Source organism: Phoenix dactylifera, chromosome 2 (assembly GCF_051530095.1).
Source record: "Phoenix dactylifera cultivar Ajwa chromosome 2, Ajwa_hap1_PhDact_Kaust_v1.1, whole genome shotgun sequence".
Taxonomy (NCBI): Eukaryota; Viridiplantae; Streptophyta; class Magnoliopsida; order Arecales; family Arecaceae; genus Phoenix; species Phoenix dactylifera.
Window position 1 is genome coordinate 9,341,146 of NC_143191.1, and position 15,059 is coordinate 9,356,204.

Below are 15,059 nucleotides of genomic sequence, written 5' to 3' on the forward strand. Positions count from 1 at the left end.
CGTCTACCATGCGTCCAACTTTACCGTGAAGGTTGCTTTGTTGAAATAACATAAAAAATTTAAAAACAACATGAAACATAACAACAGTAAGATAAAAATAATATAAATAAATCAAATTTCCGCCGTCTTTCTCCTAACCAAACTCCTCCCGTCCTCCCTGTCCTTCCTTCGCTTCCTCCCTAGTCCCTCCCAACTCTCTCCACCTCGGCCTCTCCCCTTTTTCCAAATCCACCCTCGCCTCTCCTCTATTGCCGCCTCCCACCCTTTTAAATTTGCATTTAATGCTGGACATTTTAGATTAAATCCAACATGGTAAAATTGTTGTAACCCCTACTATATTTTCTGTAAACTTTTCTACCAAGAAAACAAAACAGTTATAATCCAAGAATTGAATGGTAAAATGAAAAAATAAAGTTTAAGAGCCCAGCATAGATACTGTTGCCTAAAACATACATATAACATTAGATTGCAATTTCGAGTCACTCAGGCGAGACTGCACATATTGTGATTTTCTTTCTTTTTCTCAACATGGAAAGCAATATTTGTTCAAATCTCAAAAGTTTTTAGGGAAAGCAATATAATACTGCTCTCATGCACCCACATTCAATGTGCCACATCTATCGATTGTTGTGATTGAGGAGAGCATCTAGCTCTTTGAATGAAATTACTTGATCTAGAAGGAAGAAGGGAAACGAAATTTCAGAAACCTCAAATGCATGACAAGGGAACTCATCAAGTCTCCTAAGGCTACAGGCATCAAAGTTCATAGGAGAGAAACAGTCTGGTCCATGATCGACACCTTTATATTAAGACTTGGAACATCATCATAGTTATAATCCATAGTTCCCACCATACCATTCATCGCCTCATTGCTCAATATTTGATTTGATGTTTCTGAAACCTAGCTTCATCAATCACAAGAATAGGTGTATGGTCGTGGAATAAGGCAACGTGCCCAATGGGATATCTGGAACTCCCGCTATGCTGATTCAGCATCCATGTTTATCCTTGTTTCTAGAAAGCCCCCACCCTCCAGTATCTTAAGGTGAACTTTGACGGTAGTGCTACCGGTGATGGAGACAAAGCAGGCATAGGCTTTGTGATCAGGAGTCATGACTCACAAATTATAGCTATGGGTGGGCAGCGCACTGATGGGCTAACAGCTATAGGGGTGGAACTTAGGACAGCATGGGAAGGTATCTCCTATGCGAGGAGGAGGCTAAGGGCGGAGCGTATCATCCTCGAAAGAGATTCGGCCATGGTGATTGGTTGGATATGAGAAGAGAGGCGGAGGGGGGATGGACGACCTCTACTTGGTGACATTCGGTGGATGGTACGAGATTGTAGTGTTCTTCAGGCTGTACATGTATATCGGGAGGCGAACGAGGCCGTCAACTGAGTTGCCTCCTATGCAACACAACATGCTGAGGAGGTTTTTTGGACACACCAGAAGGTCCATCCTTCACAATTATGCCAGATTGTAGCTCTTGATTCTGCTGGCTATAGCTATGTCAGAGTAAGATGAGCTACAAAAAAAAAAAAAGCAACGTGCCCAACAACTTATCCTTCCTTGAAAATTTGTCACGACCACGGTGCTTCGCGTGAGTTTTTAGATCTACAATAACTGAAAACTTCTTGATATTGTATTTACTGCAGGTAAAGCTCTTGTCACATTGGCTTCCCTTGTAATGATTTTTCACATAGAGAATTGTCTTGAGAGATTGGAATGCTCCTTGTTCCTCTTACACCCTACAAATGGGCGTGAGTACCTCTTTGTAAGTGTTGGTTCTGAGCTTGATTCCTTGTTAGGCTTGGCAATGGCAGCTAGGGTCTTGTACTCATCTTCATAGCTTCTCATATGCATCCTTTGGTTAGAATCTCTCTTGAATCCTTTCCTACATAACGCACAAAAGTGGGTATGTGGTGCTAAAATCCTCTTGTTCCTCTTACTCTAAAAGTCCAATTTTGAAAGGAGATGGTGAGGGATTTGGAGGAAGGGGAGAGACAGGGATGGAAGGAGTTCGGAGGGGGGAGACGAAGGAGGGATGGGGAGGAGGGGAGGGGTTTGGGTAAGAGGAAAACAAGGGGAAAAGCTTTTTATTTTTCATTTAACTTGGTCTATTCTACATTATTTCCACCTCAATGTTGCTATTTTCCACATTATTTGCAAAATTTCCATGTCATTAGGGCACTTTAATGGCAAAATTGGATGCCAATTGATAGCCGGCCAATATTGCAACACTTTATAAAGTATACATACCAATTGTAAAAAATTGAAACAATATACTAAACTTGAAAAAAAAACACTAAAGTATAGAATTTTTCAATAATTAACCCTTTACTAAAAGATTCTAAGGTTAATTATGCATTTGGTCTTCCAAGTTTATATCAGATTTTTAATAAGTTTCTAAACTTTAAAAAGCTCAAATTTGGTCCATATTTTTTTCTACTATTTTAATGTGAATTCCAGCCACTTTCTCTCACCGAAAATCCCTGGTAGCAATAACAGGTGATTATGTGACTGATTACATGGCAGAAACTATTTCAATAGGTGATTACATGGCTAATTGGTGATGATGCAGCATAGGGTGATAATATAGAATAATAGATAAAAAATTTATTTTGATGATGCAGTATATAAGTGATAATGTGGCATGTATTGTGAAATTTTCTACCCAAAAGTGCCCAAAGTGCCACATCATTGCCCATGCGCCATATCATCACATATGTACCATAAATTATTTTTTTGGCCCCCTAAGTTTTTCAAATATTTTTATTAGTCCTTATAGTTTAAAAATCTTCAATTAGGTCCCTTGATTTTTAAGTGTGATTAAATATATAACCAATATGAGCATGATAGTTGAAACTAATATGCAGAGTGAAATATATATTTAAAAATTATATTAATAATATATTATTATATTGCTGATCCTACTCCATCTTCAATTATATCTTTAACCCATCCTTCTTTTTCTTCTACCATCCACCAAAACAGATATAAATATACACAAAGAGAAAAAAATCTACACCACCATAACTCGTATATAACACCTCATCACACATTATTCATCTAATCTTCTATTCCACCGTGTGATCACATGTTTCCTAAAACGTAAATGGAGAGAGTCTAATCCAAACTAGAGAAGAACGGAAAGCAAAAGAGGATAAAAAAGAAAAATAAAAAAAATTCCCAATACATTTCGGTATGGTTCGAGCGTGAACCCGATACAGAGGACCGGATGGGCAGTTCAATCGATAGGTCTGTGTAACGGTAGGCTCTTCAATCAATCACTCGATATGGTCTTATCTCTCCAAACGGTGATCCATCGTCTCAGTCCATCACTAGGGCCCTGAGATGGAAACCATCCACCGGAGCAAGGGTTAGCCAAGCCTTGGTCTCGTTGGATTGCGTGAAGGCGCGCTACTCACGAATATCTTGCAAGCAAGATTTTTGATTCACTCTCGTGTGAGTGCAGCGTACCGGGTAGGGCCTTAGAAAACGGATCGCCCGGCTACCCTACCATTTGAAGCGAAGAGGCCAACATTTCATTTATATCGAGCGTCCCATCGGACGGATCGAAGGATCCTCATCAACCGGAGCGGTTTTGCGTAGGAATCGAGATCCCGCTGATGTGTACTTGCCCATGAGCGCTGACTGAACAAAAGGCTTAGATCCAGCTTATGGAATACCCGAAGTAGGATAAAGATTTTTTTGAGTCTAGGTATGAAAGAAAAAGATTCTCTCAGCTAAGATCAGAACGTAGCTGCTTCCGAGATAGATTCTAGTCAGGAAGTGGGATGAATCAGGTCATTCACCCAGCATGAAAGGGGGCTGCCAAGTCCTGTATGTAGTGATGAAAGATAGCCCCAGAGTCCACAAATACCAATTGCTTTATTTCTAGTTATCGGTCTTCTTCTTTCAAGTTCCAAGATTTGTTCTTTGAGAGCGATTAGGAGATCATCAGAAGCCCTTTCCAGGCCAAGGCGATCTAATGATCGTAGGAGCTTTGCCCCTTGGAGAGTTGTCGGTTCTAACTTCTGCAAAACGCGCATAAGTTCAAGCTCTACCTCCGCTCGACGGGGGTTCAAATTTGAGGGTTGCCCCGGTTCCGCTGGCCCCGGTGCGGCCTCCGAAGCGCCGGAATGGGGTGTCTCCGCGCGCGCCCAGGCCACGGCCGCGCCCGCGCGTGCCCAGGCCACGGCCGCGCTGCCGGCCTGCCGTGCGCGCGTGGCCAGGCCACGGCCGCGCCGCGAAATATTTTTTTTTCTATTTTAATTCATTTGTTCCCTTGGCTTTCCCATTTTACTCTAGCCAGAGCAAATGCCTTCTAAACACTGCCGCCATTTTACTCTAGGTCCAGCCGCAATCTCCTCATTCCGAACACCGTCGTCATCTCCGACTCTTTAAATGCATCCAACGACTTGCCCTACTTCAAAATCGTCACCTACCTTGCCACATTTAAATCATACTTAAAAATCAACGAACCACTGAGGTGGTAGCCTAGTGGAAGCATGGCTTTACTTCCAACCAAGTGGTTCCGAGTTTGAAACGCACGGGCGTCGATTAAATTGTGGAGACCGGATGCTTCCCAGGGCTGCAAATGGGTCGGGTTGGGTCGGGTCCTAGGTGACCCCGATCCGACCCGGTTGCATGTTCGGGTCCTAATTTTGGACCCAGACCCGACCCGGTTGAAAAACGGATCGGGTCGGGTCGGGTCCATACCTACCCCGATGGGTCATTCGGGTCGGGTCGGGTCCGGATCTGGTCGGGTCCGGATCGGGTCCGGGTCGGATCCGGGTCGGATTTGCATTTTTAATTCAATATTTTGTCAACTCCAATACTCCATCACCAATTCACCATCAGGTGAAGCCTTTTGCAAGCTCAACAATTCCTCCTGGAAGGCTGGAAGCGTGAAAATAAAGGCTACAAGCTCAACAATTCAATATCTGTTACATTCAAAACCAGTTCAGAATACGTTTCACCAAAAAAATTGAAGGCAAACTGATCAACCAGGTTTAGATCTAGCTTATTCAAAACACATTTATCCATCTGTTACATTCAAAATAGGTTCAGATCTAAAACAAAATCAACTTGTCCAACATTGAGACTGCAAGTACCTGCATCTAAAATATTTGAACAGGTGCAACTTTCCATCTAAAATATAAACATTTGAACAGTTGCAACTTGGAATTGCTATTCATAAAGAATCAAAGCTGGTTACAGTATTAGCATCACAGGATTTTTCAAAGCAAAATTCAACCCCATATGACAAAGGACAATCCAAACAACAGCATTACAACCTGGGTCACAGTTTTAGGATCACAACATTACAATTTACTACATCACAGCAAAATTCTACCCCATATGACAATCCAAAAGGATGCATCACAAACTTCAACTTGAGAGTACAGATTTCAATTGAATAGTTACACACTTACACTAGCAGGAGCTAATTAATATACAGGCATGCGGACAATCTAAACTTATTGTAAGCTAATTAATATACAGGAGCTAATTAATATACAGGCATACGGACATTAACCTATTTCATAGGCTTATAGCGTATTCATTCTCCACCATCCATGTTTTTTCATAATTTACAGCATGCAAAGCCAACTATAGAAATCCCTACTATATGGATCCTCCAGTCAAGACCCAAGGACCTAAACTTTGCTTAAGTCAATCAACATTAGAAAGGAGGAAAACTCTGATGAATGATAAAAGTAACAAATCCAAATTTATCTATCATTTCATGAGAAAGTAGATCGAGGAAGACCACAGCACTGTTCAAAACCTCTTGCAGAATATCACAAGTTATGCAAAAAAAAAAACAAAAACCACAGCACTGTTCAAAACCAGATCAAGGAAGACTTTAGCAGAGAGAATGTCGTGCATATAAAATCTTGAAAACTATGATTAAATCTCAAAAAAATTGTGCAAACTAGGTTAGATCTCACAGATTGGTAGAAAATAAAACAAGTAGGCCCAAATGATGCTCCCCAAGTGTGGCACGCCCCTCCTCCAAATCTTCCGACCATCCCCGACGACCCCCACCTCTCCCTCTCCCTCTCCCTCAAGTCCGGCGTCGTTGCCCTGTTACAAGATAAGCCCCCTTCGCCGGAACCATCTCCCGACCTATGCTAAAAAAAATACGGAGGACTGGAGGAGGGACATACCTTGGGACGCCGAAGAATGGGAAGAGGGAGATCCGCGGAATGGGGAGTCGGAAGTCGGGAGATCTAGGGCACTGAGCACGAAAGCGGGCTACTCTTCTCCAAATGATCCTCCGCCGCAGCTCAAGATCTAGGGCACAGCCGCACGGGAGATCTAGGGCACCGAGCACGGAAACGGTCTACTCCTCATCTCCTCCAGATGATCCTCCGCCGCAGCTCAAGAGTCAAGACCTAGGGCACAGCCGCTGCGCCGCACGGGAGAGAAAAAGGAAGGGGTCCAACAGGTGAAGCGGATGATTTATATATCATCCGTTGCGGGCTGCGGGCAAAGCACAGAGCACAGTAGTCACTAGTCAGTAGCACTGCGGGCCTGCGGCCCAATGGCCTGCATGTCTTAAAAAATGATCCAAAAAAATTGGGTCGGGTCGGGTCGGGGTGCGGGTCGAAATTGGGCGGACCCGACCCGACCCGAAAAATAGAACGGGTCCAAATTTAGGACCCGACCCGGCCCCGCGGGTCCTAAAATGCGGGTCGGGTCGGGTCTTAAGCGGGTTGGGTCGGGTCGGGTCACGGGTCGACCCAACCCATTTGCAGCCCTAATGCTTCCTGCTCGGACACGGGGTCTGGAAGGGCATATCGCTTTGCTCTGGTAGCCTCGGTGGTATCAGGTGTGACGTACTCACACGTAATATTCGTGCCGTAGCCCAGAGAGGAAACCGAGTCGGGCCCACGGGTGGGGAGGGTATGAGTAAAACCGGCTGGGGTGCCCAACACACGGTCATTTCTGCCCGCATCAAATATTCTCCTGGCAGGGTGGGGGCCCAATGGGGGCTACTACGCGGGAGTGGGCTTGTCCCTTCCTCCCCCCTTCCCCTTTTGTCTAAGCAAAAAATAAAAAATAAAAAAAAATCAAGGAACCTAATTAAAGTTTTGAAACTATAATTTATGGCATATGGGTGATAATGTGGCTTTTGGCAATTAGATACTTTGGAGCAGAAAATTCCATAGTATCATGCCATCATTTATATGCCACAGCATCACCTATGTGCCACATCACACTCATATACCATATCATCAAAATAAAAACTTCCATCTATTATGCTACATCATTACTTATATGCCACATCTTCACCAATCGGCCTTGTAATCACTATCTAAGCAGTTTCTGCCACATAATCAAACATATAATCATCTATATAATACTACTAAAAGTCATTAGTATCTATCAATTTGCATAGGTCTAGAGCATTCTAGTCAATTACATGAGGCAATCAAAGCAAGCTCTATCTGCTTTAATTAGAAATATTAAGCATGCGCCAAAACATATGGAGTATGATCCTTTGGTTATTTTATTTAATAACATCATTTTTTTTTATGATGGACAATCATAAGCTAAAGCTTTGTCTGGTATCACTTTTTTTTTTAAAAAAAGTGAAAACACAAAATCCCATGTAGGAATGATAATTGGTTTTCTTTTTATTTATATTTTTAAAAGTAATTTTTATTATCTATAGAAAAAATGGAAGTAAATTTTTTTACTTCCAATATTTTTTAAAAAATTAAATTTTTGAGCCATCAAATCAAGTCTCATCTCTCGCGATTTATTTCTGCCCTTAGCAACTATTACCTCATCCTCTTTTTCTTTTTTTGATAAAAAAAAAAAAGTTCCTTCCTTTTTCCTCCCCCCTTGCCTTCTCCACCCCACCGTCGTCTTCACCAAAAGTTACTCCCTCTTCCTCCCCCTTGCCTTTTCTACCCCACCGTCCTCCAAATCAACAGAGGCTTCTTTGCTAATGATGCAAGCAGTGACATCATTCAACAGCAATAACAATAATAACATCCCGCACTTGCAGTGGTGGGAGGCACCGTAAGTATGTGAATGTAAAAGGCTACACTACCCTTGCCAGCTTTGATTCTGCATGTATCCATGAGATAAATGATGTGGAATCTTTATTGCAAGCCATGATGTATCTTACATATCCTCCATCTAATGATTACCTGACAGTTGCGTTGCCTAACATCTACCATAGCAAAAGTATTGCAAAAATATTTCCTATTTTGGCTTACCAAATAATTTTTTTTTGTGAAAATAAAAAAATAATAGTGACTATCAGACAAGGTTCTATTGTCAAAAATTTAAAAAATATAGATATTAATTTTTTTTAAAAAAAATGATAATGATGCCAAATGCAGCCTAAATCTTTTCTCAAGAGTGCTAGTCGAGAGGGGATGGAAAACAAAAGGTATGTATTCATAAAATTAAGAACATCTCATAATTGATGATAATATGAAAAATGCCACTAAAAAATGGACATATGTGAGGATCCATTCAAGTATGTATTTAGTCCTACATCAGCTAGCACTAGGTAGATCTTGGATATTTATACAGGACCAACGAACCTAAATAATACTTCTGATGAGCCTTTTTGGATAAAGTCCTGAATTGCGGCAAAATCTATCTAAAATATGGATAGAAAAAATAAGAACATATAAGCATAGACAACTATAGGAGCTAAATAGATGTATAAATTTATTCTAGGAGTTACATAATATATTGGTAAGCTATGTTACTAGTGCTTTGTTTAGCCTTGAGGATCTTTTTTGGTAAAATATTTAGAATTGAGTGTTGCACAACAAAGCTAAAATATTTTTGACAACAAAGCTATAAAACTACAACAATAGAAACAAATTAAAGATATGTTCACTAAAGCTAAAATTTAATTAACTACCAAAAAATTAAATACTTAACTAGAATCTCAAAATTCACTTGTCATATGATCATTTTGATTTGCAAGAAGTTAGATCATCGACTTGCGAGAAAGAAGAACGGAATCACAATATGGGATGCGAGATGAGCTATGGGATTTTGTCCCTTCGGGGGCCCTGGCCCTATTTATATAGATGAGGAAGCATGGTTCTATTATGATAGGAGGTGGAAATCAAAAGATGAACAATAACCAACCTTCCTTGTCTAGATCCCCTTAATTACGGAATTGTAAATGTTCCTCTTAAATAAGCCCAAAATTCAAATCTATTTAAAATTTATCTTTACCTCATGTCAACCCATGATAGGCAAGTTGATTTTACGCAATATCACATGCCCCACATTCTGAGCCCAAGCCATTTTCTCCGACTCGGCGGAAGAAAGTAGTCAAATTGCTCATTGACTTATTTCATAATCAATCATTTTGAGTGTTACGAGAGGGAATCTTATTTTGGCTCGCACGTTATTTATTTTGTGATGCCTGTATTCGAGGTCAGCTTAGTGAGGTTGAAGTAATTGGCTGTGACCCTTTTGTTATAGGTTAGCTTCTTATCCCAGGGCCTTCGTTCCCAACGAGAAGGGGTTGGGTTATTGTAGTTTATCTCACCAAATCTTTAATTGGTTGGATTTTTGGATAGCTAGGACCTAGGTAATTAAGCCGGATGTGCTTCCTTCCATTCGAGCCTAGTTTTTACTGGAACTTTCCTCCTCTCAGCTGGTGTTATCTTGCCATTTGCGATCCAAGATCTAGCTTAAGCTAGAATTCTTCTGCACGGCTGGAGAAAGCTAGATCTTGTGTATTTGAAAGTATTTATAAGTGATTAGATCATAAATAATCAATTCACACAACATATGTGCAAATACTGATTTGAGGCCCACATGATACATTGAGGTGCTCGAGGATGCATTGATGGTGAGACTATTGCCAAACATGCTCAAATTCGATGGAGGAAGAAGATGGGATATGTTCTCGTTTCCCACAAGTGGCTCCAATCATTTGATGCCAAAATTCTGTCTTGAGGATGGTGGCGGCTTGGAGAGCATTATTGAGCTTGCATACATGAAGAATGAAGCTCGCTAGATTAGCTCAAATCAAGCCCTCGGATGCTTAAGTTAGGGCTTTAGAAAACCAGTAGGAATGAGAAAAGATAATAATGGTGTAGAATATTTGATATGCATATATGGTGCCCTGTGCTCCTTTTTATAGAGGAGTTTCAGGTTAGCATGCTAGTTCTAGTCGGCCACTCTTGTTTGTTGGTTTGGTTGGTTGGTCTATTACTCTAGTTGGTTGATCTGATCAGCCACTCTGATCGGCTAATCAGGTCGCCCGCTCTGGCCGGCCACTTTGGTTAGCATTCAGGTGATCAACTCGTCGATCTGTAGTAGGTAAGCTCATCGACCTGCAAGAGGTTAGCTCATTGACCTGCAAGAAAAAAGAGCAGAAAGATAGTGTACACTTCTGGATGAGCTATGCGATCTTATCCCTTTGGGGTCCCTTAGTCTTGTTTTTATGGAGGAGGAAGCATAGTTTGTTATGATTGGAGACGAAAATCAACAGATGAGCCATAACCATGCTTCCTCATTTGGATCCCCTTAATTAAGGAATTATAACCATTCCTCTTAAATACACACAAAATTCAAATTTACTTAAAATTGGTCTTTTTCATGTGTCAATACAAGATAGTCAAGTTGATTTTAGACCACATCATGTGCCCCTAACTTTTGAGCCTGAGATATTTTCTCCGGTTCAAGCGAAGGAACTAGTTAAATTGCTCATTAACATGTTTCATAATCAAACATTCTGTGTTACTGAAAGTAACTTTATTTTTGCTCGTACCTTATATCTTCTATGATGCATGAATTTGAGGTCCGCTTCATGACTCAGAAGTAATGGAATACAGTCCTTTTGTTGTAGCTTGAGATTAGCTTTTTATCCTGAAACTTCCATTCTCAGCCCGAATAAGTTGGGTTATAGGAGTTTAGCTTGTCAGATCTTCAATTGATTGGATTTTTGGATAAAATCTAGGTAATTAGGTCGAGCATGCCTTTTCCCAATTGAGCCTAATTTTTACTTGGACTTTCCTCTTCTCATATGGTGTTATCACACCATTTGCGACCCAAGACCTACCTCGAGCTAGAATTTTTCTGCACGGCTGGAGCCATCTTCGTGCTTGGATAGATCCAGATCTTGAATTCTGGAGAGGTTGTAAGCTATGAAAGCTAGATCTTGTGTATTTAAAACTATCTACAAGTAGTTAGATCATAAGTAATCAATTCACATAGGGCATATGTGCAAAAATAGATCTGAGGCCCATGGGATATACTAAGGGACTCACGGATGCATCAATGGTGAGACTATTGCCGAAATTACTCAAATCAAGCTAAGGAAGAAGATGGTATGTTCTTGTTTCCCACAAGCGGTGACGAACTGTCGATGCTAAAATCTTTGATTGACGATGGTGAAGCTTGGAGAGCATTGTTGAATCTGCACACATAAAGAATGGAGCTCGTCGGATTAGTTTTGATCGGACCCTCCGATGTTTAAGTTAGGAAGAGCTTTAGAATGATGGTAGAAAAGAGAAAAGATAAAAATGGTGTAGAATAATTTGATCTGCATGCTCGATGGCTTGGGCTCTTTTTTATAGAAGAGGAGTGGTTAGGTCTGGTCGGCCGCTTTAGTCGCTCGGTCTGGTCGGCCACTCTAGTCAACCTTTGGGAAATCAACTCATTGACCTTCAATAGGTTAGATCATCGATCTGCAAGAGGTTAGCTCACTAACCTTCAAGAAAGAAGAATAGAATGATAGTATATGTTGCTAGATGAGCTATGAAATCTTCTCTTTGGGATCTGTTGGCCCTATTTATATAGAGGAGGAAGCGAGGTTCCATTGTTATTAGATACAGAAATCAAGGGATGGGCCATAACCATCCTTCTCTATGAGTCATAACCATCCTTCCTTATCTGAATCTCTTTAACTGCGGAATTCTAACTATTCCACTTAAGTACACCCAGAATTTACATCTATTCAAAATTGTCTTTGCCACATTTTGACCCATGTTAGGCAAGTTGTTTGTAGGCCATTTCACATCCCTCCTACATCCGAGCTCAAGCCATTTCCTCAAGCTTGAGCAAAGAAAGTAGTCAAATTGTTCATTAACCTGATTCACAATCAAACATTGTGAGTGTTACTAAAAATAATTTTATTTTTGCTCATACCTTATTTCTTCTATGATGCTTGTATTTGAAGTCGGCTTAGTGAGATTGAAGTAATGGACTTGGTCCTTTTGTTGTAGCTTTTGATCGGCTTTTTATCTGGAAGCCTCCATTCCCAACCTAAAGGGGTTGCATTATAGTAGTTTAGCAAGTTGGATCTTCAATCCGTTAGATTTTGGATGGCTAGCATCAGGGTAATTAGGTTGGGCATGCTTCCTCCTATTTTGGCCTAGTTTTTTACTAAGACTGTTTTTTTCTCTCATTGGTGTTTTCTCACCATTTGCAATCTGAGACCTAGCTTAAGCTAGAACTTTTCTATAGAGCTGCCTTCATGCCTGGATCGATTTGGGTCTTGAATTCTGGAGGGTTTGTGAGATATGAAAGCTAGATTTTGTGCATTTGAAACCATCTACAAGTGATTACATCATAAATAATCAATTCACACAAGGCATATATAAAAATACCAATTCAAGGCCCATGTGGTCGCGAATGCGAATGCATTGATGGTGAGACTATTGCTGAAGATGCTAAAATCCAGTAGAGGAAGATGGTGAGATATGTTCTCATTTCCCATAGGCGATACTAATCTGTTGATGCCAAAATATTGTCTTCACGATGGTGATGGCTTGGAGAGCATTGACGAACCCACATATATGAAGAATGCAATTCATAGGATTGGCTCCAATCGCGCCCTCTAGTGGTTAAATTAGAAACTACCCTAGACTTCTTTTTATGGAGGAGGTGTCGTCAATTTTGGTCGGCCACTTTGGTCGGCTAGGCTAGTCAACGGCTCTGATTGGCATTTGGGAGATCAACTCATTGGCTTGCTGTACATTAACTCCGCTACCCTCAGCCGCCTCCCTGATAGGGACCCCCAAGTAACTCAACACACCCTCCGACTCCTGCATCCCCAATGTCGCTCGGATCTCCCGACGCTTCTAGGCCACCTTCTAAAGGAAGAGAGTGACCCTTTGGTGTAGCCCAAACCCAGCCATAGTCTAAGCCCGGCTCTGACACCCGCTGAATAGCTCGAGAAACATCACCGACTCCGACACTCGCTCTGCAAGTAGTGCTCTAAACCCTGAGATCTGGACCTGCATATCCCAGAATGGGGAGCGCCCGAACCCGCTCTGCTAAATGCTCTCCAAACAGCTGGCCTAGTCTGTCACCATCCCACTCCACCGCCCCCGGCCTGAGAAGGTCAGAAACCCGGAGCCCCTCTGCCCCCTCACCACTAAACATCGTCAGCCATAATCTCAATGGAAGTGCATCCACCCATGGATCCTCTATTACATCAATGCTCCATCCGTCGCCAATCAACCATTTGGAATGTGCCAAGGCCATCGGCAAGTACCTCCCAATCTCTCGCCACATAAAGGAACACCTCCGGCTGCCTACCGCCTGTGCAGTAAATCCGGCTCGACTATATTTAGCCGTTATGATCTGGCTCCAAAATTCATGCGGCTCCAAAATAACCTGCACTACCCGTCATGCCCGAAGCGCGAGCCTGGCCACCAGATGTACTCCATGACCCCCCCCCCCACGAGAGCCCCATAGGGAACTCGTCATGAGCCTCTCAATCCCCTCCAGTATCGTCTTCGGCATAACAGTATGTGCCATCAGATAAATGGGCATAGAACATAGAATTGACTTGATCGGCGTCAATCTGTCCATCAAAGAGAGTGATGATGCTCTCCAACCCTCTAGTCTGCTCCGCACCCTCTCCAACAAGGTAGAGCACTCCACCACCCGCAATCTCCTCCCTGTAAGGAGGAACCCTAAGTAAACTAGGGCCCTCTCCTCCTCCTGCATCCCCAGAATCGCCCTGACCTCCCGTCGCACCCTCCGCTCCGTGCTCCGACTGAAGTGTATGGCTGATTTCTGGAGGTTGATTCTCTGCCCGGACAGCTCACAATACTCTGTCAAAACCCCCTGAAGGGCTCTCGCATCAGTCTCTCTCGCCCTGGTGAGCAAGAGGCAGTCATCTGCAAAAAGTAAGTGAGAAATGAGGCGGGCACGTGGAGCTGGACTATAGGCTACCAACTCCAGGTTCCCACAAGCAACATGCAAAGCACGAGAGAATACATCAGAACAAATGATAAATAGATACGGGAAAGAGGACATCCCTGACGAAGACCCATAGTAGCTCGAAAGAACGGCGATAGCGTGCCATTGACCAAAATGGAAAAGCTAGGCCTCTGCACACATCCCAATATCCAGTCAATCCAAATTTGGTGGAACTCGAAGCTCTCTAGCGCTCGCCGAAGAAAATCCCACCGTATATGGTCGTAGGCACGCTCCATGTTCAGCTTCACTGCCATCAAGCATCGCCTCCTCGAGGCGCGCAATAGGTCCCCCATCATCTCTTGAGCTAGCAAAATGTTATCGGAAATACTCCTTCCCCCACAAAAGCTCCCTGCTCCCGGCTAATGATCTACGACATCATATCTTTCATCCTCCCCATCATGATCCTCGCGACCACCTTGTACATAGTAGTGCATAAACTAATGGGTCTATACTTCGGTATTAATGTTATAAAAGTGGCCTTCTAATCATCTGCCATCACCGCCCGACTGAAGTAAAACTGTACTGCCTCCACCACTCCCCTCCGAATAATGTACTAATACCTCCGAAAGAAGAAGGGTGGGAATCCGTCCGGTCCTGATGCTTTATCCTCGGCAAGACTCAATACCGCCTCTTGCACCTCCATCTCTGATACTGGCCGAATCAAAACTGCATTTTCTGTCTTCTCAATTCTGACCACCGGCCTGGGGAGCTGATCTGTAACATGTGTTTCATCATTTTTTGTCCATCTAGATCTGAAGAACTCTAATAATATCTATCTCACTACGGCGTCCGCCTCCATCCGCTGGCCCGCCCCAACCCTCGAGTAGCAATCAGGTGCAGA

General features: G+C 42.4%; 1 protein-coding gene across 1 annotated transcript; it reads right to left on the reverse strand.

Annotated features, from left to right (window-relative positions):
- Positions 1-873: 873 nt before the first annotated feature.
- LOC148714544 (protein SENSITIVE TO PROTON RHIZOTOXICITY 1-like) lies at positions 874-13,495 on the reverse strand. The gene is made up of 4 exons (XM_088713528.1): positions 13,232-13,495; positions 1,770-1,951; positions 1,558-1,650; positions 874-967 (listed from the first exon to the last, which is right to left on the reverse strand). The coding sequence occupies exons 1-4, from the start codon at positions 13,493-13,495 to the stop codon at positions 874-876; spliced, it is 633 nt and encodes a 210-aa protein (XP_088569654.1).
- Positions 13,496-15,059: the final 1,564 nt, after the last annotated feature.